The 24273-nt window shown below is 42.6% G+C and overlaps 2 protein-coding genes across 2 annotated transcripts in view; one reads left to right on the forward strand and one right to left on the reverse strand.

The window, feature by feature from the left end:
• The first annotated feature begins 13384 nt into the window (after positions 1–13384).
• Positions 13385–16336, forward strand: LOC104261985 (histone-lysine N-methyltransferase SETMAR). The gene is made up of 2 exons (XM_059823494.1): positions 13385–13471; positions 15237–16336. The coding sequence occupies exons 1-2, from the start codon at positions 13385–13387 to the stop codon at positions 16032–16034; spliced, it is 885 nt and encodes a 294-aa protein (XP_059679477.1). The 3' UTR covers positions 16035–16336.
• Positions 16337–19099: 2763 nt separating this feature from the next.
• The window catches only part of SUMF1 (sulfatase modifying factor 1), a 34158-nt gene continuing 28984 nt past the window's right edge, over positions 19100–24273 (reverse strand). Inside the window, exons 7-8 of the mRNA XM_009818200.2 lie at positions 23813–23872; positions 19100–20943 (exon numbers count right to left, since the gene is read on the reverse strand). Of these exons, the coding sequence (XP_009816502.1) occupies positions 20833–20943; positions 23813–23872 (171 nt within the window). The 3' untranslated portion in view covers positions 19100–20832. The remainder of the gene's footprint in view (positions 20944–23812; positions 23873–24273) is intronic.

Genomic DNA, 24273 nt, shown 5'->3' on the forward strand with positions numbered 1-24273 from the left:
AGGGGAACCTTCTGTGCAGCACTGAGTTGGGTTTCTAAATACCTTTATCAAGCCTTGAGGAAAGAGGTTCTTTACATATCTAACTCAGAGCTGTAAATCTAGTCTAAAAGCAAGTCCCTAAACAATTCAAGAATTCAGTCATAATGAAATCCAGTGGCACTTCGGGGGCTTTTATAAATGTCATCCATATTTTCTGTAACTATGTGAAAGCCACCAACTAAAACATACAACGTAGACTTAAGTTACTCTGCAGTATATGACATACAAAGTCTTGGTAGGCCCAATAGCACACGCAGAGTAACGCCCATGAAACAGTCTTCAAGCGTTGTTTTCTAGGGACATAGTGGGCAAAGAGCAGCTGATTAACAACTCTTAAAAAGTACCAAACCTTGCACCAGTGTAATTTACCATTGTTCCATTTGAGCAAACAGAAACAATCTGCAGCAGCTGAAAGTCTAGCCCATCAAATGTGTCTATCTGCAACATGTTATAAAAAAAAATAACAGCATGATCTTTAAAAAAACCCCACAGAATTATGAAGTTGCAAACACTGTGCTGAGATAAACAAGGTCACTGTCTACTTACTTGAGATGCAGTTATACGAATTTGACCTTTCTGTAATAAGTGGTAATTTCAGTGAAAACAACCTTTCAGTTCAGAAGGAACGGGAAGTAAGTCATGTATCCTGCAGCTGCAGTTTATGGTGAGACTCCCAGCCCTAATTTAAAGGTCACCAACAACTCTTTGAAAGCAAGATTGCTTTTTCAGTTTGTCCACATTTCATAGAATGTTGTCAGGGCTGACTAGTCCACAACAACAATACCACACAGTTGCCTGGCCAAGAAGGAACTTCAGCTTTCCCTTCAGTACTTATCACCTTACTAGGCGTGCCAAAATTACCAGCAAGAATATAAGAATAATCGGTAAGAATGCTGGTACAAAAAATTAATTTGCTAATCCGTATTAGTACTGTGGTAACAAGCAGAGGAACTGAAGACCTTACTATGCTAGGTGGTCTACATAAAGATTGGGACTGGACAGTCAGTCTTTGCTTCCCCTTCCCCTAAAGAGGGTCATAAAATATGACACGGATGGAAGTTCCTCTGGTTTTGTTTGGTTGGGTTGTTTGGGTTTTTTTTGAACCATTCCTAAACTGATTCTAGAAACATCTTGATCTCTATCAAAATTTCTTATTCTTGGTGGCCATGGCACCAGGAATACTAGCTGCAGCCGATTAACTTACTTCATTTCTAAGATGAAAAAATATGCAGACATGAAAACTAATTACAGCTTTTAAATCCGCTGTGTTCAAATTAGTTTATGGTTTGCCCTCTGAGAAGGCAAGCAGCTCACCTGCAGCTTTGGTAAGTACAGGTCTTCTACCTCTTCCCTATTATTTGACTTCTGTGATGAACGAACATAATGCATTCTCAGCCACATGGTACGAGAGGAATAACCATAAATCAAGAAGCACTTAGAGAAGTTGGAAGGAAAGGTGAAAAAACAAGCCATGACTGAAAACATGTCATATTTGGGAAATACTGTTGTTAAATGCAATACCCCAAACATACCTGTCAGCTACTACTTTGTAGATGATGCCAGTTAAATAATACTTCTGAGGAAGATGCTAACTGCTGTGTCATTCATGAGATAGCTTAACTATGTAACTTTCTATTTGCTTCTCCAAACTCTTTAAAACAAAAGAGCCAAATGACATTAAATCCAATTAATGCTAACATAAAATCAGAGCAGACTTTCTCCACAGCGGTTCAACTGTTTTTCAAAGAGGAACAGCATTCACTCCTTCACCTTTGCCTACTCAGCAGTTTGTGATGTGGGCTGTATGCAAAGGATATGCTTCATGGAGGTTACCTGCAAAGACAGGATTGATGATGTTCAGTGATAAATTCCTAAGAAGCTAACTTCCTACATGGAGACTCCCCGGCGTCACACTGGGATCTTCACATTTGTAGTTTTCGATTTGTATGTCTGGAAATACCTGCTATGAGATCCTTACTAGAGCTGGAGAACACCCACAGGGAACTCTTAATCCATGGGATGCCAGAGCCCAGAAGCATGTAAAGAGCTGTTTGTGCTTTTAACCTAACCTGAAGAACTTCTTCAAACACTGACTTACCCCAGTAAAGCTCTCTCCAGGGAAGAGATTCAAGCTTATACTGAAGACAGATATCTAACAAAAATCATGTGACCACACAGCACAGCTAAGCTAAGGACTTTCTTGAGACAAGAAGGCTGGCTACTCTTTCTCTTCACTGAGCCTGACAAGCTAATTAGTGGGGAAAGCTCCACCACGTCCCTGAGGAAGCAGCCCCCGGCAAAGAAGAGGCCACAGGCAGCCTGGTGCAAGGGAAGGAAAGGTTTACAATTATCGATGCCCTGGTGCACCAGTTCGTCTAGCTGTTCAGCTCCTGAGGGCTATTTCCTTCTTCAAAGGAAACACAAAATAAGATCTGCTGGTTACTACCTGAAGCAGGTAACCACGTATTTTTCCCCCCCCATACTGACTGTTGGATTACGTGAACTGCTGCCCCCTGCCAAAAACAAACCCCACAGGATGGAAGGACTGCACGGGCTCCTTCACCACCCTGAGCTGCCTTACGCTGCGGTGTGGTAGCAAAGCCTAGGGAACCTGCTTTCAACACCGGTATCCGCACTGTCACTGACAAGAGTGCTGTTGGTATGCATGTAATTGACTTGTACAGCACACAACCCCATTGTAGGCTGCTCGTTTTATATCGATGAGCACTTCCAAGTAGTCAGTGTTACAACAAACAAGGATGACAGCAGGCTGGAGATGACTTAGAAACATATTCAAAACATGTCCTTTTCACAGAGCGCTGCAGGTGGTTAAGACCAACATTGCTGACCTTATCAAACAATCCTTTTCTTCCCCTCCCATATCAGCAGCTGCTGTCCCTACTCCCCAGAAGTAGGAAAGGGCAAGTAACTTGCACAGGAGCTGAGGACATCTAATGATGTTAAAAAATTTGGTGATGGTGGCGATTTCAGCTTCTTCCCCAAAAAAAGAACAATTAATTTGTCTGTGTGTATCTCAAAAAATTTTCACGGAAAATTGTTTCGCTAGCTAAACTCTCAATAGGCAAGTAATCTCTGAACCCTCTATCAATCCAGTTCCCTGTTTCAGGAAGGACTGTTAAGAGGAAAGCAGTATTACAAATGTAGCTACCAAGAGCAAGATGACATCTAGACAGATTCTTCATATCTTTAAAGATCTGTACAAAAAACGAATTTTTACTTGCTCAGGTACAGCTCAGTTCCAACTCTTCCTTTTTTATTCCCCTTTTTTCTGCTTTAGAACCTGCATGCATCATTTGACAGCATCACTCCACAATATACATTCATGGTCCCAGCTCTGAAGAACTTAAAGAGAAGCTACAAGGGCTTCTGAGGAGAAACCAGTGGCCGAGGTATGAACAGAAATCACATTTGCCAGTTCGTTCCCCAGGCACCCAGGAGGTCATGCCTCCTCCCACCGGGAGTTTGCGCACACAGCGCTGTCCCTTACATGAGACTTGCGCATGCTTAAGGGTTCAGAATTAGATCATTTCTCATGGTTCCCAGTTACTGGGATTGCACCTGACTGTAAAGCATTCAGAAAGACTGAGAGGTACTTGAAAATTTTCATTTCATAAAACATTCAGAAATGGTGTAACAGAGAAAATGATGATAAAAATTGAGAGATCACATCAAAATTAATAGCTTTGAAAGGTAATTAAATTATAAGCAACTGGAATGCTATGTAAACTAACTTTTTTTTAATAAGGCATAATTTCTCTTATCTCCTTCCTAAACTTTCTTTTAGAAGGAACATTTAGAAAGTTTTAAGCATTATGCCTTTGAGATAAATTGTATTTAAAGGTTACAGTGCAAGACTAGATATCTTACTCCTATACAAGATGGCTTATTAATTGCCCTAGATACGCCCATACTCATAAATTTGTTCACTGAATTTGACGAAGGGAATTGATTTGCTATCGCAGTGAAATACTACATTAAATGCGCGTAATTCTTTCTCTATACTGCTCCTCCCCTCCTAAAAGCATTCTGTTTGACTGCATGCCACACTGAATTATTATTATATAATCATTAAGTGATTTATTTAACTGTTACAGCACACACAGTTACATTCATCTACATTCTTATTCTAATTTCACCTTTATGTCTTCTGTTGGCATACCAACAAGGAAAAATTATGGATTTCACTTAAAGTACAGTTACAGAGTGGCAAGGTAAGGTAAGGGACTTTTTTATTCTCTTGCAACACATATTTCTCAACAATGCAAATATGAAGAAATTCAAAATACAATCTTTTTGAAAGCATAAATAGTACAGAATCATCAGGTTGAAAACTCTGTAATAGATTAAGCAAATATTGCTTGAAAAAAGAAAAAAAAAACATTTTTACTACTGTCAAATCATTTAATAAAAGAAAGGCTGCAGACCAAGATGCTATGTGTGACAAGAACTGGAAGGACTTGTTCCACAATCCATCACGCCTGCTCCAACAGATAAAAACAATTATTCATGACTTAACCGTCTATTTCATTCACAGAGCAGTACAGTTTTCCATCAGCCTTAGATTATGTGCATTTTTAGATGACTTGCATTACAACAATTCTTGTGAGATACTAACCAGCAAGATGAAACCTGATTAACACCACAGTCTCAGAGTGCACTGAGTTCATTTCACATTCAGTGCAACAGCCTTTGCATGCTCACCTTTTACGGCTTGAAAGATCACCGCAGTGTTTGCCAAGACGAAACTGTACGTTTCCCTCTACACCTACATTGATTTTGGGCTCATGCTGACTGGAAATATGGCTGATGCACAGCACACCTGCCTGAAGACACCTTCAATCAGTCCAACACAAAACAGAATTGACACTAAGCCACTGACAAGAACAACTCCAACAAGAGTATTTACATGCACTAGGTCACACTAGCAATGAGAAATCAAGAGCAAGAACCTAAATTACTTATTTTAAAAAGGAAGCAAAAAAAAAAAAAAAAAAAGACTTGACCATAAGAAATTTTCATTACACTGTATTTTATGGGGTACAGAGGTGAGGCGGTCAAAGTCACAAAGGTTTCCAGAAGCTGTAGGGATTCTGAGGGATGGGAGAAGGAGGGAAAGCAAACGTACAGTCTCATGCATCATCTGGGATCTTGACTCAACAGAACAGCCTGAAGAAGACCTGGAAAAAACCAGAGGCATCTAGAGTCTCAACTCTGAGAAGACAACTTCAATCAATATAGTCCTTTGGAACAAATTAAGTCAGAAATTTAGGCAAAGATGAAAACACTGTATTAAATGTGTATATACACACACAAAGGATGTATTTATATACAAAGGTACCCACCAGAATACTGAGGTACAGACTTGGTATGTGCTTCTACCCTCAATAATGCAAGTTCTGTTATGTCCAACAGCACCACTCTTATATTCCATCACGGGTTTGATACAATAGCATGAAAATAGACTCCCAGGGTCCCACAGAAGTAGTTTCCAGATAAAGTCCTAATACTTCACCAAAACTTGCATAAAATTTCACTGAATACTTTCTGAAGTTCTCATTATTTATTAAATACATATTAAAGTTACTAAAAATACTCTAATTTTATATATATAACTAAAAATTCAAACAGTGCATTACTGTCTTCAGGAAGATCAGAATGCTTCCCTAGCGCTGTATCCCAGGAAAACAGTATTTTGGAAAACATATTTGATCGTTGCTCAGGGTCATCTTAAAGTATGTTAACCTCTGCTTCTCTACCCTTGGTCAGATGCTTTCCCTTCTCTGGTAGATACTGAGGAAGATGGAAGATGCAGTTACAGCACACGGCAATTCTTTGTAAGTCTCTAGCCTTACCATAAGACTAAAAAAAGACATTCTCTTCCTTCAGTCTCCCAAATGAAATTCTCCATGGAAATTTTAGGCAACAGTTAAATAGCCCTTTTCTATGATCTAATTACCTTAAGCAGCGATGAGAAAGCAGTTGTGTCTCAAAGGAAAACAAGGTGGGGTCTGGGGAATACCTTTAATAGTAGGGGAATACATCTTCACGAAACAGAAGAAACCTGAAGATCCCAGCATTGTGAACCTTTCCTGACAGCATGCAGTATGGACTCTGCAGCAACCAGCCACGCCTCAGAGCACGAAAGGTCAGTGTTGCTTTCTAGATATAAACATGCAATGTAAGGGCTAAGAAAACACATATCCCTGAAATAAACTTCAGATACCCCTCAAAACCCAGCTATGCAAAGCTATCAGTAGCTTTCTGAGCAGCACCAAGCCCTACCCTGGCACCAGATGCACATCTTTATGACCACGAGCACATCGATCACAACCACCCTCGTGACTGCTCTGTGGGCACCAAACCAGCGAGCTTCCGACAACCTGCAGCCCATACTGACAAGATGCCGTTGTCATTGTCAGCTATAACAGGAAACTGAAACTTGACCTCAGTCTGGCTTCAGCTGTGCATCCACAATTCACGGGGGTCACAAACATAAAGGATCATGACATACCCACCTGAATAGCCAGGAAAGCACTCCATGTGTGAAAACAGTAACTCAGACTACTGCAGTTAAATATATCTGGCACTGAAGACACTAGAAGCACAGCCCAATAAAAATGCAAAAGGTACGGTGCCTCACTAACCACAAACTAAATCACCCTGTTTAGGCAAGAGTTAAAGGAACTGTACAACAACCATTTTGGTGAAAGGCAGCCTAGCAAATCTACACGGATACTCTCTCAGCTTCATTTACTAATTTCCTGCAAGCCCTAGAACATGCAGTTCTGTCTCCCTCAAACTGCTGAAAAGAAGCAGCATGTTAAGTGAAACCACGAACCAAATTTTGCAGCAAAAGTTTGCTAAGCACACTATAGTACTAATACATCAATTGGAAACACTGGCTTCAATCCCTTGAAACTGTCCATTACATATGTAATCCGTAAAAGACCTGAATGGTGTGCAAACACATTTTCCTTATCTATAGAAGGCTTGCCAGAGGTCACTGATGTCAAACGAAGTTTTTTCATACAAGGTAGATGGGGAGCACAGAAGAAATTTTATGTGCACTTCAAAGGGAAGAAATACCATCAGTCTGCGAGGCAGTTCTATGTCTCACTTAGTAATGAGTTTCTTTTGCAGAAATATTGTTACACAGAAATATATTTAACTGGAATGCTATTATGTAGCATTCTTTATTAACAAAAGTAGAATAATACACTCAGGACAGATTCCCTACAGAACATTTTCACAATTTTAGCCACTACATGGCTGGTCCATCTAGTCTTTGCAAGTGGCTCACCTACTGCTGTCAGGCCAAAATACTTTATAGATGCAAATTTATTTAACTGAAATATGCCCTGATACTAATTTTCTCTGAAATACATCGCTGTTAATCAGGAAGCAGTTTGCATGGCGAGATCTGAATTGTTCCCATTGTTCTAAACTTGTTTTGTTTACATCTGAGGATGTGACAAAATGTTCAGTTATACAACTTTTTTACTCATATGAAAGTCAGGACTTTGTGAGTGTTTGTGTATTGGCAGAGAGATTTATGGTTCATATTACCTAATCGATGCTGCAAGAGCAGCATACGATGAGAGATGAAATGCAGAGCCCTGTGATAACCAAGAACAATAGCTCAACCACTGGTTAACTCATTTCACATGTTTCTGCGTCAGTTTTCTTATCTGTACAAGAAAGGAAACAAAGTTCATCTCTCTCTGCAAAGCACTTGGAGATATTTTGATAAACTATGTTATTCAAACACAGCATTTTCCAAGGTCAGTCTTCTCTGCACAGCTCAGGCATACTTAAACAAACTCATCTTCAACTTCTCCTTCTTTGGATTTACAAACATGATTACCAGACATTTCATTCCAGCATCCGTTTACTTACAGAAGATTTAGCCAGCTCATTAGCACACAGCAGGAGACAGTTTCACCAGGCAGGAGCCCCAGGCTCAGGAACGACCCTCAGAAGTCCTGCTTCCAACCCTAGTGAGGGCCAGGCGTGACTCACAGATAATGAGCTTGGCCTTGCACAAAGCAGGCAGCGTGCCAGCCAAACTTCACTACGCAACGCCACCGCAGACTCGCTGCGAAGACTGCAGTCTCTCTTCATTTTGAATTCTCAGCCCATAAAGTCCTTTAATGTACTTTACAAGCATAAATGACTTGAGCTGTAAGTGGGCAACACCTAGTTTCCTAGCTAAGCAATTAGTAGAGAGTGTTAATGTTCAGGTTTGTTTTTTTTTTTTAAGGACAGAAACAGCAATCCAGTGCACGGACAGGAATCATACCTGTGGTCAGTCACATGTTTATGAATAGTACTGAAGTCAAGTAGAGTATCTTAAAATAACTGGGGACTGGTCTGAGAATGGTTCAAAAATAGGAAAGAAAAAAATATGTATGTTTTGACTCCCCATGTTCAAATGGCAGACTACTGTGCAGAGAACAAGGGGGCAGGCAAGGGAGCTGCATTCATCACCTGTATGGGGTAGGCATCTCATACCGACCAAAAAATAAATACCTTTACACCTGGTCTTTCCACAGTTCTCAGACCACCTAAGAGCAGACACTGGTATGCAATATCAGATTGCTCATGTCTATATATCCTGTCTAATTACACTGTAGAAAATTTATATGCTACTGTTTTACTAATAAAAAACAATAAACTGCAAGCGTCATAATAAATCAAAGCACATTTTTGCATTACCAACACTTTCTAAAATTCGGTTGTTTGTAATGAGTCTTCCAGCCCTGAACGCATGGGAGCAAAACCCTACCAGGCTGTGTACGGCTTATCTTATCTGCCCAGCCACGACCACATGGGGAAAAAACACCACCTTAAGTGTCTAGACACTAGTCTTTGAACTTGACTGGCCTTAGCACATTGTCACTCTACTCCACTTAATGGGATATTGATTTTTTATACTTCACTCTCTGCAAATCAATATTCTAATAGACGCACAATGGACTGGCAGAAGGATAGAGAGAACATGCCCACTAACCTGATGGGGATGGTTATCCAGAAATGAAGGTCAAATCAAAGGAAAATTTAAACCTGACACGAGAAGAAGAGCAGCACAAAGAGAAGAGTCTGTAAGCAAGGGAATAAAGGAAAAAAAGGTATCTAAGATTAACTAGAGAAGGAGGAAGACACAACCTAAAGAGAGCATGGATAAGGCAGCTAACAAACTCTCACCCTGGGGGAGACGGCCTAAAGTCCCTTTGGACTGTCTGCACTCAATGCCACAATTTAAGAAGCACTTTAGGTCTCCTGCAGGGAACATCCCCAGTATATCCCACAGGAGATGTACTTCCTTTTAAAGTAAAATAGCACGTTTAAATACCTGAGAACTATCTGAATAGCCTATTCAGAACAAAGTCAGACAGAAACCATGTGCAATGTAAAATAGATCACTTAAAAAGAATAGCTTATTCTTCCCGAGATTGGTTCCATAGGAAATGAGGAAGCCAAAGGGAGCCTTCAAACAGGTTCTTTTAGCAAAAGGCTTTCTTCTGATCACACCTTTCTGGTGCAGGGAGTGAACAATTTTTTATGCTACGGAATTTAGAGTTAAAGCGGCCATCCTGCATGGCCTATTAACTTGCTGGAGTAACTTACGGCAAGCTTGAGACAGAAAATACTCCAATGGTCCAGACAAATGGAAGACCAGTGCAAGAGCACTCCTGGGACAGAGTACCCCCATACACCAGTGCACTGGGAACTGACTGAGTGGCAATCCCATAGAAAACCTCCTCAAGGGTTACAGTGGAAGCCAAGCTGCAAATAAACCCAAAGTGCACTCTCTCTGCAAATAAGGCAAACCTCACGCCAGGCTACACAAGGAGGAACACAGATCCAGGGAAGTTATTAACACTCTCTACTTGGCATGATGAGGTAGCAACACAAGCTGTGGCCAGTTGCGAGCCCTCCAGCTCAAAAGATATGCAGAACAATTGGAGATGATCCAGCAAAGAGCTACCAAGATGGTCAGGAGCTTAAGCATATGACCAGTAAGAAAAGTTTGAGGGGCATATGCTTGTTTACTCCAGCAAGGAGGACGCTACGGGGTAATCTAAAGGAACGCTACGAAGCATAATTACGAAGATGACAGAGTCGAACTCCTCTCAGTAGTGATAAATAAGGCATTAAGGCAAAAAACTGCAGGTAGGGAAGTTCAGGTTTGACATTTTGAAAAAACTCTCACTGGGAGGCTGGTATGGCCCTGAAACCAGTACCCAGAAAGGCTCTGACATCTCAGGCCTTGAGAGTTTTCCAGAAGTCAGCTCAAGAAAGCCACAACTGACCTGACTGAGTACTGGCAACACTCCCAGTTGAAGAAAGCGTTGCACCACATCACCAGAGTTCCCTTCCAACCAACAGGACCGACGATGACACTATGAATACGTGATATCACTGTATTATATATTCATCACTTGAAATTTCTTAGCTTCCACCACACTGACATTAGAAAGAAATCACTTACAAAAAGCTTCCTTGATTCCAGGGCCTTCTGCCTACCAGAAAAGACAAGAAGCTTTATATCTAATTTCTTCTAGACTAGGATTATGCCCAGCTTCCTGAGCACAGCTCCCTCACTTGCAGTCTGATGAGTCACAGGTTCACACACACCCCTGAGCTCCACCACCTTGTTACAATATACAGCATCAGGCACGAAAATTCAGTGAAGTGAGATGAAGACAGCTCTCAAATGAACTCACTGTTCCAGGCACAGCTAACCTTCCACACTCCAATTATCAGATGGATATTAAGTAATCTGAGAAACTGCAGAGAACAGTCATAAAAATGATTAATGAGCAGAAAGCATTATTTATATAGGTAGAAAAACCAACAACTATATGCATGCAGCATATAAAAGAAAAACGATTCATAGTCTCACCCTAGAGACAGCATAGTGTGTTGCAAAAGAAATTCCCAGCTGCACCAGGTGCCTTAGTTCAGCATCATGAAGTTCACATACAGTTCACTCTTTCAGCTCCATTTTAAGCTTTCTTTCAACAACATTTTTACATAACCAATTAAAATAAGCTTTCATCAATTTTTCACCCAACGTGGACATCTCAACAGTTCAACCCAGTGTTCAATACAACAGAAGCCCTGGGTGGGAGAAGGAGGAGGAGGAAAACACTGGATTTTCCGTAACCTTTTGCTAATTTCCAAACTCCTGTCTCCTTACATGTAAGCAATCTGTTTCTTTTACTACAGAGTAATGACTCATTACTTCTGTCATTTAAAAATGGAAAAGAATTCCATCTGGCACTAAGGATTAGCAGCCAAATTATGTGCATCTTTATCTAAAGGTCAATTTAGTAATAACAGAAAGCACTAAACTACAAAACCAAAGTGTATTTTAATATCTGCAATCACTCAACATTTCTGCACCTATCTCATAAAACTGAGACTACCGCCTTCCCCACAATGAGAAGTGCTCACAGGATGGAAGCATCAACCCCAAGAAGGCAGAGCTCAGAGGCATCCATGGGAAGCAGCTGTACTGCTGCTTGGGTGGACAAACCAAGAGCGACAAGCTGTGCGTATTTAAAGCCTTCCACCATTTTCATTCATTCAGTTATGAAGCGCTGATGCTACAGGTACATTTCCTTTACGTTCACAGTATCATCCAAGGATTAAACTGGTAAGTCTTCCCCATAATTATGGCCAGATATCAGGAGGCACTGACCTCCCACAAGTTCCTCTTGCATACCTTCCCTTCTCTTACAGGCTGAGCGCAATCCTAAACAACCCCAGTCATTATCTTCCCATCAATTCTGCTATCCCCATTAACTGTCCAACCCACAAACACGGACTTCACCGTCCAGTCTCATCTGTACCTCTCCTGGTGTTGCTCAGCTCCTCTTCACAGGCAGAAGGAGGGGGACGCAATAGGTGAAGACCCTTTCCATTTCCTGGATGCTGCAGAAAGAGGGGTCAGAAAAGTCGCATCAGTAACCACACCACAGGGAAAGAGAGACACAAACAATACCTTGTTGGAGGGGCATAGAGCATGCCCCAGGGATTTCTATCTCCTAAGTCTGAGGAGCTGATTTCTGGAAGCGATAACTGATTTCAAAAGGAAAACACATGGTTCACGCAAAGGGAAAAAGGAGATGGAAAAGATTGTAAGAGCTTCCTCAACCTCAGGCCCCAGAACAACTGACTCAAGTGGCAAATACAAAAGCTAGCAGAATCAACAGCTTCGAAAGAACACAAGTCTCCTTTTTCCTTCACAGAATCACAGAATCGTTAAGGCTGAAAAGACTGTAAGATCATCAAGTCCAACCCCACCATGCCCACTAAACCACATCGGGCAGTGCCACGTCCACACGTTCCTCGCCACAGCTCAGTTTGCTGTTCACATAGAAAAGATGAGGCAAGATCAATCGTGACTGCTCTACTCTTTATCACACTGCATAGAAGCAATTTTGTCAAGATTGCTTTAGAAGAACATCACACATAGTATTGCCAAGGCCTCCCACATCAAGCCAGAGCTCAGTTCCATGGGTCCCTATCTCCCTTCATCCAGAAAACTAATTTGACCGACTTATCTCCTCACAAAGTAGCCAAGAGGAAGATTAGGGCCTTGCTCCGGATTCCTGTAGGTACAAAACCTGCCAAATCTTTTTCCATACCCAGAAAAAAGGAGGCGGCCACTGCCTCCACTGCCCAGCTACACCTAGCAGAACTTCTAGGCCTTGGAAGATCTGGACACAAGACTTCCCACCCACATTACAAAATACATTAGCTTATTTAAAAAAACAAAAATATAAAAAATAATTGAAAGTGTAAACTAGCCAGGAAGAATTAAAAAACCCAAACTCTAATACCTTCAAAATAAGCAAGGATTTACAGTCACACAAAAAATTAAAATAACTCAGTAGTTTATCATTAACATTCAAATTACTCGGTTTTGAGTACTTTCACACACAAAGCCGCACCGGTTTCCGGAGGGGCAGCCCCGTTGCAGGGAGGGACCCACAGCGGCAGCCACACCGCCTGCCGCAGCCCCCGGCCCAGGGCAGCCGCAGCCCCCGGGCGCACGGTGACGCGGAGCTCCCCTCGCCGCCCAGCCCCTCCGCAGCGAGCGGCCCGCCACCGCACCAGCCTCGCTGAGGAAAGGAGCGCCACAAGATGGCGGCGCTCCACCTGCGCCAGGCGAGCTCCCGCTCCCGCGCCGCCGCTCTAAGCGACCACGGCGCCTGCGCATCCGCACGCGCTGCGTCACTCCCTCTACCCAACCAAAGAGAGGCTTTGGCCCGGGTAGCCAATCCCCACAGGGCCAGGGGGCGGGGCCGGGGCGATGGCGGCCGCGGCGGACCTGAGCGGCGGGCTGGAGGCGGTGGCGGTGGCGCTGTGGCCGCCCGGGGAGGCCCCGCCGGCCTTTCAGGTAGGGGCGGGGGCCGCGGCCGCCCCGGGAACCGGGCCGGGGAGGGGGACCGCGCCCGGGGGGGCCGGGAGAAGCGGCCAGGGCGCCTCAGGGAGCCCGTTTGCTGGCGCCGTCCCCTCAGCCGGCCTGGCCCGGGCCCCGCCAGCCCCTGCCCTCTCGGCTCAGCGGGAGGGTTGTGGGGCTCCTTACACCTCCCCGACCAGCCCCTCGGTGCTGGGCTTGTTGCGTGCTCTTCAGTTGCATATACGTACAATTTTTCTCCCGAGCTGTGGCATTTTGCAGATTTTAATCGCGCAGTTAAGACGTCACCTTTTGGGAGGGATAAGGCCCTTGCGCTGCAGGGCGTTAGCGTCGACCGTCGGCTGAAACTAGACGGGGAGTAAAAATCTGACAGGCTCGGCAGGCGCTGCGCAGCCCTCGGAAGTAGTTTACAAGGAAAGGTACAATCTCAAAACGTAGGACGATGGGTTCAGCTTTCCTCATACTTTCTCATGTATAGCCCAGTGTCTGCTGTCTTCTCCCTTACCTGTAGTAAGTTCCAAACGCGTTTCCTAGAAGTACACCTCATCGCCCAGGAGTCTGCTTCAGTGATATTAGAGAGTCTTTAAAAAACAAAATGAAGCAGCTTCCAGTGAGCCTGGGGAAAAAAATAAAGACGCAATCCAAATAGACCCTCATCTTTCTAAATTGCGCGGTGTGCTGATACTTTGCAGAAAGAGGAATGCTTGTACACAGTGAATGGGAGAAGATGGGAACTATTAAACGTGGTTTTCAGTAAAGCTAAATGACTGAGAAGGCTGAGGTTTATGAAAAAAGAAACTTCGGAATGAACTGGCGTGTTTCCCAACACCCAGAAGCTACCAGACTTAAGCTACTGTGAAACGTAACATTTAGTAACAGCACATACTCCAGGTTTCTAAATAAAGCTTTGCAAGCTGAATGCTGAGAAGAAAGTAAAAATATACATGTAGCTGTCTTTATGTTTTGATATTTCAAATTCAGCAAAGTTCCTGTCAGCTTTTATTTTGCAACAGTTCATAGTGCTATAATCACTCACCTGCTGGGGGCATTAGTGTAACTTTGAGAGCCTGATTTTCAGCTGGGGTTGTTTGAGCGGAACCACGTCTGTTCCCGCAGACAGAACTTTGGGTGAGGCAAATACTCTCTCATGTTTTATCCTGACGATAGAGTAGTTAGCTCAGCTTTTTTCTAAATATGTAGAGGAGGGCTAGTGCAACACCATCATCACTTTGTAATGGTATTAGAAGAATACAACATTTTGAAGAGATAAATTGAAAGTATCTTCATTTTTAACAAAAATGGGCATTTGAAACTCTGTAACGTATAAGGTTAGTTCATTGCTATTTTAAGTAGCTTCTGAAGGGGGGAAAATTACTTTAAAGATACTTTGCTATTTCTATAAATAAAAATCTTTTCTATTAAACTAGATCCAATTAGCTGACATGTTTTTCCTGTTAAGAATTTTCTTTTCTGGCTAGTACACTATTTAGGGAAATTCAGTCACTACCAGGCTATTGGTTCTTTTTCGGTCTATATGGAATGTCTAATTTGCGTTGTTTAAAACATTTTAGAAAAGTTAGACCTGTAGTTAGAAGAAGGTTACAGGAAAAAGAGGTGTTCATGATTTCAGTTCCCCACATTCAGAGATCAGTCCTTGCCAGGCACAGACTCCTTAAAAATTCGGTAGCTGCTGTGGAAAGAAGCATTGACCGTGACAAAGATTTGACTCTTGTTCTCTTGGCAGTATAGCCCAGACAACGTGGCTGGAGCAGACGGAGACGTTGACCCCACTGAAATCACCTTTCCGGGATGTTCTTGTCTTACCAGCTCCTGCGTGGTTGACATCTGCTCATGTCTTTGCCGTGGTGAAAACTACAACAGTTTGTGCCTCAGGCCTACAGACAAAGAGGAGGAGTACGCCAGGCCTGTTTTTGAATGCAATGCCATGTGCCAGTGTGCTGAATCCTGTCAAAACAGGGTTGTTCAGAGGGGTTTGCAGTTCAGACTTGAAGTATTCAAGACGGAGAAGAAGGGGTGGGGTCTTCGCGCTCTGGAATTCGTACCTAAAGGAAGATTTGTTTGTGAATATGCTGGTGAAGTTTTAGGCTTTAATGAGGCACGTAGAAGAATTCAGGCCCAGACGTCAAAGGATTCGAACTATATTATAGCGGTGAGGGAGCACCTCCATAGTGGTCAGATAATGGAGACATTTGTTGACCCCACGTACGTTGGTAATGTAGGCAGATTCCTGAATCATTCTTGTGAACCGAATTTATTTATGGTGCCAGTTCGAGTTGACTCAATGGTGCCTAAACTGGCACTTTTTGCAGCTACTGATATTTCTGCTGGAGAGGAACTTTCATATGATTATTCTGGAAGATTCCATAATCTACCAGTGACTAATAGAGAACAAAAACCTTCAGAGGAAGAGAACAGATTAAGAAAACCTTGCTACTGTGGTTCCCGCACGTGTGCTTCCTTCCTACCTTGGGACAGCTCCCTCTTTTCCACACCGGACACTTGTTCAGGGAGCTCTCCATAGCTTTTTAGTCCCTAAGCACACCTAACAAATACTATTTTCTCTAGTAGTTAAATTGCAGTTAAATAAAACTCCGATTGTGTATTGCACGAAGAAAGCACATGTGGTTTTCAGTAACGGCTAGAAGACAAGATCTTGAGGATAACTTCATGCAACATCCTCAAGACTGTTTTCAAGGTGGAGGGTATAATATGAGGGAGCACTGGAGCTTAAAGATGTTCCAAAATCAGTTACTAAGCCATGACTGGTGTATTTTTCTTGTTCTCTTCTGACAGCTTGCTGTATGATAAAGCACCTCTCTCAGTCAGTACCTTTCAGAAGGAATGAACTTGAATGTTGGTACACAGAAAGGACACCTGATAACAATGAGAAACATCACTGAAAATTACACAAGAGTATGAGACCAAGGAATGTTGACATTTGCAAGAAGGGCATTAGGTTTCTTAAATCCCGTTATCTTATTTAAATTACTTGCTATATTTTTTTTGTTCCACACAATGTAAATAACTAATTACTATTGATGTAAAAAACTTGCACAGAAAGATTAGCCTGAATGCTTCACACCTCCCCCCGGCCCTGTTTTCCACCTCTATTCACATCTAGCTGCATGCCAAAATCTGGTTTTAAGTGATTAGTTCAGTTTCCTTACCATTTAGCTTCTGCGTATACAGTGCAATACTGCAGGCTCCGAGAAGTACAATCATTCCATCTTTTTTAATCGCATTTATCTTGGGGCTCATCTAATAAGACTTCTGCAATAACAGCAAGCAGCACGTCTGCATTGCTTTCCAGCACTGTCACACACTCAGGAAGCCAGTTCAGACTGCAGTAGAAAGCAGTGTGATGCTGCTATTCTGACTTGGGAAATGTGAAATAATAAGGGGTTTGTTTTCACTGTTCCTACAGAGGCAAACAGTATTGAGCAAGGCCTGTCCTTTCCCTGCAGAGGAAGGTGGTCATTGCCTCTTTTCATCACTCTTGTGCAGCTCTCACAAGCACACACTGCTTCACCGAGCATCTCCTTACACCAAGGATACATGAGAGAGCTTACCAGATGGGGTACGTTCTGCAACCACACGTTACTTCACTTCCTTTCTAGAAGGATCAAATTAAGGAAGCTTCCAACAGGCTTGTTTTGCATTTCCCCCAGCTTTGATATACAGGACACATAAATAAACGACAATGCTGCTTTTTCCAGTCATGCCAGAGTGCTCCATCCGTGGCACAAACCCTTGGGTTATTTGCTCTGTACAGTTCGATCTTTATTCATAAACATACAAACATAGGTAGACAGGACAAAACATATACACACAAGGCAGCGCATCTCGGGGGAATCTGCTGGTCTGCAGGCCATCAGCAACTTTTTTAATAAAAAAGACAACTTTGATTTGGACTTGAAAGATTAACCTGATACTGAGAAGCGATAAAGGACATATTGCTGCTCTTATTTTGCTATTTGCTCAAGAAAATCTTACTTTGTGTTTACTTATACTTCCTAGTTAAACTTCCGTGTTACCTTCTCCCCATTTAATGTATATCTTCATGCTTCCATTATGAAGAACTGCTGTTGAGATTTACATACAGCTGTGGTTTTAGTTTAAGAAAAATTACATGGTAATCTTTATCTTAGGGTTACTCACTAAGTGTCACTTCGGTCAATACAGAAAGCTTCCAAAGGGTTTCAGCTGCTTGCCAAAGGGAATTGACAAGCCGAGTGGCCATTACCTGTATTTCTTGCCTGCCTAAGGGTGCCTGCTGCTACAATTCTCTGGATCCTGTAACTCGGAACGCATGCTGCACGAGATACCAGCGCACAGTTTCAGTTGCAAGGTCTTTTGTCACAGTCAGAGACTTATCTGGTTTTCTTCCCCCAAAGGGTGTCGCGCCAGCCGCTTTCAGCGTGGAGGGCTGGGAGCGGATGATCCAATCCACTTCCTCTTTCCCTCCTGGAAAAAGTTTCAGGACTAGTTTTATACCATCTGTATTCCTATTCCTCAAGATTAGATGGGTTTTCAAGATGACGGCACTGCTTGCTGGCTTCCTGTTATGAGTATGTACTTGGCATGATTTTGAGTAGTTAAGGAAGTGTAGATTCAAAAAAAATAACCCCAAAACACAAACCCCCAAGCACCGTTAGCAATATCTAGTCGTTGCATCACCAGCCTTAAACCAGAGAAGACAGCTGAGCCTTCTGTCCCTGTGCAACCCTACCCCTCCAGTCCCAGCCAGCTGATGCTGCTGCGAGCAAGCGAACGCAGTATCAGTTACCTGGTGAGAACAAACTTCCACAGCGCAGCACAACAGGAGAGTGCTGTACTGTTGAAAACAGCCAGCCACATTAAAGGCCTTGCAAGGACGTGAAATAATACGTTGTCACTGAGTTCTAAACCATCACGGCAACTGTTAACGGCCTTTTTCCATATAGTGTGTGCTTTATACTCCACTGTGCTTTAGCACTATAGCTTCCTGGGGGTGTGGAGCAACATCCTACTGCAAAGAAAAAAAAAATCCTCTTACAAGGGACTAAAAAAGAAAATACACCCTTCTTCCTGCCTGCTGTCTTTCTGCTCGCTTTTTCCTTGGGTTCTTTTCAGCTTCAGAGTCGCAGTCTACAACTTGACCGTTCAGTGTGCTCTTTCGTGATGAATCCAGTTGAACAGCTCAGGAGAGGGTGAGCTCTGTGTAATCCGCCCTCCTTTCTACTCTCAGAGTGCAGTAACAGTTATCAGTATTTCAATATTCGATACTCACTCAAGCTTGGAGGTTTACTTTCCCATTGAAAGCTGATGAGATTAGTTCAAGGATGTTTAATGAAAGATCTTCTCGTAAAACACAGTAACCATCATGCAAACAGCAGCAGCATCGATGGGACACATTCCACCATCTCTGCAGGAGACCAGGAAGCCTTTCCTCCACATGCCACCCCCAGCACAATGAGTATTGACGGACATACACGTGATGGGGTGGCAGCACAAAGCTGTTTATTTAAAGTCGTAAGAATTTTCCAATACATGGAATTGTGTATTTTTAATCAAGGAATTTTTTCCAGAATAAAAACCAAACCCAGCTCTAGGCAAAATCTTTTACAAAGTATATTCCTTCTTGTGGCAGAAATATAGAAATAAAGATAGAAAGAACCTTTCCCTATGACCCTTAGTAAAATAGATGTTTTTAATGCATAGAGTTTAATTAAACATTTAATGCTGGTAAGGCAGTCTTTACTACACAAAAACATTTCCCACAGCTTTTATCCTGCTTATGTGAACGCCAAGTCATAGTGCTGTATTCTGGAATTATTTTTTTCTGCTTGCAGAATTCCCTTTAGCCCGGCTGGGGGCTGTTGAAGGGCTCCCCAGGCATTCTTCAGTATCTTCCTTCAGCATGAAACACGGAGCAGAGGAGGAGCTGGCAAGCAACAGGTTTGTATTAACCCCAGGTTGTATTAAACCCCAACCCAACTTACTACAGAAAAGACAATGCTGGAAAAGACTGGCATCAATGCAAAAACCTTTGCTAATCCACCACATTTTTCACTGTTAGGTCTCAAAGCAGCTGAGGAGACAGTCGAGTTCAATCCCTGTTTTACAGGCAGGCAGTTCGGAGGCCGGTTAGAGGGCAGCAGCGCAGCTGACTGCGACATGTTGGAAGGGATGGCCGTGCTGGTGCGGAGCTCACTGCGCAGGCGAGTTCTTGTTTGGTCTCCGTGTACAGCAAGCAATGGCCTGGCACGGAAGCATGACCAGATACCCTGTCCCAGAGCAAGCAACAGTGCAAAACACTTTGTGCAAGCTCTGAAATACATTCAGATCCCAAAAATGAGGTAGCTCTCATTATTCCCATTTCCCTTCCTCCCTCCTAAAATTCCTCTCCTTTTAAGTGGGATTTTTTTTTTTTTTATATAACAGAACAGTTTCAAAATTTACCTTATTAGGCCTTAGGGCTCACAGTTACCTCTGCCATCTCTTCACTTTAATAAACTTTTATTCAAGGGGAATTATTTGTTAGCTTCAGTTTCTAATGATGCCATTTTTGCAATTTGCAAGTCCCCAAAATAAGCCTACACCATGTCCACGAGAAAGTCAAAGGAAATTGCCAGTGTTTTTCCATCAATAAAAGTCTTCATCATAAAAGACTGCTTGAAATTGATTATTCAAGTATGTACATCATTTCTAATCATCATCACCCTGAGGATTATTGTCCCTCAGCTGCAAAAGGCACTTTCTAAAGAGGAGCAAGTATCTCACCAGAAAAAGCACATTTCTGGACCCAATTTTCATTGCAACAGGAATGCAATACAAGGGCTGCTCTAACTGCCCGCGTGGAGAGCTGTCTGTCTTCCAGTCCTCACCCCTTCCTAACTCCTTCAATTTTCTTTTAAAGCTGTCTGGAAGTTTATAAATTCCTTGTTTGTTCGATTTGAGTGTAGAAATTAAAACTACACATAAATAAAACTATTTAATAAAGATGTTTTCTAAAGGAGCTATTAGTTAACCTTTTAAAACACAACCGGCATGTTTCAGCTCAGTTTTGTGCTAGTTAACCCCAGAATACTCTTAACTAAAGCCAACAGAATTAACTGATAAAATGTCTGGGCAGGATAAAAGTCCAGGCTGGCTTCCTCAAAGATAACTACAGGAAGGTTCTTCAAGCAATGTTGAGTAGTGTTGGATTTTTTCCCCCAATAGGAAGTTTAAAGCGCTAGATTTTTCTATTCTGTGTCATCAGCCAGTGACACTCCACACACCTCCTCTTCGTTGGGTGAAATTCAGCCCTTTCCATCTTGGTACGACAGCCCACTTGGTCATGGGCGCTCCGGCAAGGTGTCTGCTGCGCAGCGGAATCCCAGATTTGAAGCAGAGCTGTCCGGAGTGTTTTGGCTACGGGCCGCACAGCGATACCTATAGCAGTAGGACTGGAGAGAAAGGGGAGGGGGACAGAACTTTAGAGCGTATCACAGCTTGTGTTTTCTTCAACAAGAGTTAGTTAGATTGATACAGCAAAACATTTCAAATGCTGTTGCAAAGATCAATGAACTGATACAGATCAAAATCGCTGTGTACAGAGACCAGTTGCAGCTGATGCAAAAGGTGGTTTGAATGGCAAAGTGTCTGATAACACAAGTGTCAACTAACAATAGATCCTGCTGCCAGTAAAAGCTAAAGTGACCATTTTGCTTCTCCTCTTCTCAGAGGAAGCCAGAGCATCTCAGTGCCTCGATCTGTGTATCAGCATTCTAAGGGATGAGTGGAAACGGACAGGTCCTGGCACCCATCAGAAATAATTTCTCTGACTGAGATGCAACAAGAATAAAGGAGTAACTGGAGGCAAGCTCCTCCCCACTATTCCAATGGCTAGCGTTCTAGGGATATTTATAATCAAGATATAATCTGGACTGGAGGCTATAAAAACATTTACACATAAAATCAGGCCATTGATGAAATGATTGAATTGCATTTCCGATATTCCTAGTAGATAACTTTGAACACTGTCCTCTTCCAGAATGGGCTGCAATCACACAGCAGCTGCCTCTCAAAAAAAGGAAAGGAGGAGCCATCATTGCCATTTCATTTCTTTAAGTGAAAAAGCACCAGACTATCTCACAGGACATGTCCTCATACCCATGAGATACAGCCATTTGATGCCCCTGATGCGTGTTGGTGGGAAAAACCTCTGTGCTTTCATTCCCAGTGTTTTGTCTTGTGCTTGTAGGACTTGGTATTTCTGTGATAAACCAATTAGATGAAAAATGTCATCTCAAAAGATTCAGAGAAGAACTGCTGCAGGGTGCTTTGTACAAGTTACTTTGAGAAAGGCTGTTAACTTACACACAACCAAATGAATCTAAACAGGACAAGGTCAGACATCTTTACAGCAGGGTATCAACACTGGTCTAGACCAGGTCTTGTACACTGCCGGGCTGTACAGATTTCACCGTGTCTTAGTGCACGTTAATATACTTAACACTCCTTGAAAAAAGAAAAGCCTGTGCTATTCACAGTGCTACAGTTCCGCAGTTATCTGACATTAAGAATGGTGCTTTCCAAACTGCAGAATTAACTAGTTTAAGCGGTTTGCTACATTAGACTGCCCAGAAGCAGTTATCCATCCTAGCATGGAAGAAGGACGGTCACACTGGTAATTTCACTAATGAAGTGCTGGGGTAGCAGTCTGTGCATTTATGTAGCAACTCCAGCACAATCCAGCCAAGTTCTGCCCCATTTTGCTGTTACTTCAAAAGATCTGGCTCAGGCTTTTTGTTCCTGCCCTCCCACTACAGGCTCCTGGCCTCTGACAAAAAACCACCGCTTTCATTCAGGCTGGTTCAGCTGCATGCAGTCAGGCTCCGAAGCAGCTTCTAGAATGGCTGGGTTAAAAAGCAAACACTTCTTTTTTTCCCTAACCATTCTTCCCCTCCCTGCTTTTTTTTTTTTTTTGGGGGGGGGAGCTGGCAGAGGATAGCCAGGAGGAGAAGGTAGTTTTTCTCTGTTTTTTAACCCAGATCCCTTCAGAAGTTTGAGCACAGCTAACCAGTTCAATTTGTACAACCACGAGGGTGGTGACAACTTAAACAGGCTCTGTCATCAAGGGAACAGCCCTGTGAAACAGCCGTCCCCGCAGAGGCAGCAGGTCCCTGATGTTTCTCTCCAGGAGTTAACAGTCTCTCCATCTAAGCAGACCCCAGCAGCAGTCTTTCACCAGCCGGCTGCTAGCAGAGCAGAGCCTGAGAGCAGCCGATGCCCTCAGAACAGGGCACGCTGCTGCTCTCGCACGCTGCAGAGGCCTATCCTAAACCTCAGCAGTATGCCACAGGATTTAGAGGCTGAACTATTTTCAAAATAAAAATGGCTGCTAAGCGTACACGTAAAAAGGTGCAAGCTTTAGCCTTTGTCAACTCAGGTAGAACAGCAGTAGAATAGATGAGTCTGAACAGATTCTTAGGCAGCTAATAAAGAGCCCTTGTACTAATAGTGTTTTGTCTTGATACACAGCCTAGTTTTATCACCTACAAAAAGAGTAGGACAGACTAGAATCTTCACAAGCCTTTAAAATGGGTCACATTATTCATCACAGAAGAAGAGTCTATTCCAGTGTTAATTTAATCAAAACTGCTAATTAACATCTGACATTGATTTCACCTAAGAAGGAAATCAGTGTAGAAAATGGGATCTCACTATAGAAAATTTAATCTAATTATGAGAACGATTTGCCAGCTGCAGGCTTTGAAAGGGAAAAAGAACAGGACAGCTTTAGCAAAAAAGGAGATCTACAACGAGCATTTTCTCCAGCACAGCACGAACAGAGTTTAAAACATGACTTATGTCATGAACGGCTATTGCATTGTGGTGGTAACCAGACTTTGCAGAAAGAACTTCAAGTCTGCTGTAAACTAAGCTGCAACATTCATCTCCCAGCAATCTTTCTGCAAACACCTGATATCCTTTCTGGACTGAGAGTCATTCTGAAATTAAGAAAGTCACATCCATACTTCCTACTTTTACAAGTATCACTCAAGCACTATCATGAAAATAGCATTAGAGGCATACATCAATTTTAACTTCTACATTTTAAAAAAAACATACTGGGTAAAGCAGTTTGGTTTAATTCCAAGCTAACCAAAAAGAATTCTTTAAGACCATTAGGTATCACTCTTCCATAAATTGCATGAAACCCCTTAACAAACATCCAGGCTGCCAGGAAACTCTGTCAGAAGATTGTTCTGTTGTCAAGTCAGGTGCTTTCAGAGGAAAGATCAATATGAAAACACCACATTTTCACATTACCTTATGGCACATATAGGATCCACCCTTCTTCACTCTGTCCGTCCCTGATGAGGGCCCTTTCTGGGGAGGAGAGGACCCTGGTTAGTATTAAAGGAAGAAGAACTGCTGAATACAGGGTAACAGTAAAAAGCTGTAAGAATAGGGAGATGGATAAGGAGCAGCCAGAAGTATTCAAAGTAAACAAATTTCAGGTGCCTCTGTCTGAACCAGAAAGCTTGAAATAATTATGTTGTAAAAGACTTGCAGACAGGTGAGGGTAATTGTTCTCCCTCCTCACTGCTGCAAATATTTAACATTTGAGTTGCTGCCCACTGGCCAAGAGTGCCTTGTGCTTTGTTTCTGTAAAGCACCTGATAATATGCTGCAAAAAGCACAGTGGCTATCATGAGAGAGTAATGACCTCTGCAAACAGATCAGTTTCTGTAGTTTCAGATGTTTCCTGATGAAACGTTAGGAATTTC

The sequence above is a fragment of the Gavia stellata genome, chromosome 12 (genome assembly GCF_030936135.1).
Source record: "Gavia stellata isolate bGavSte3 chromosome 12, bGavSte3.hap2, whole genome shotgun sequence".
Classification (NCBI taxonomy): Eukaryota; Metazoa; Chordata; class Aves; order Gaviiformes; family Gaviidae; genus Gavia; species Gavia stellata.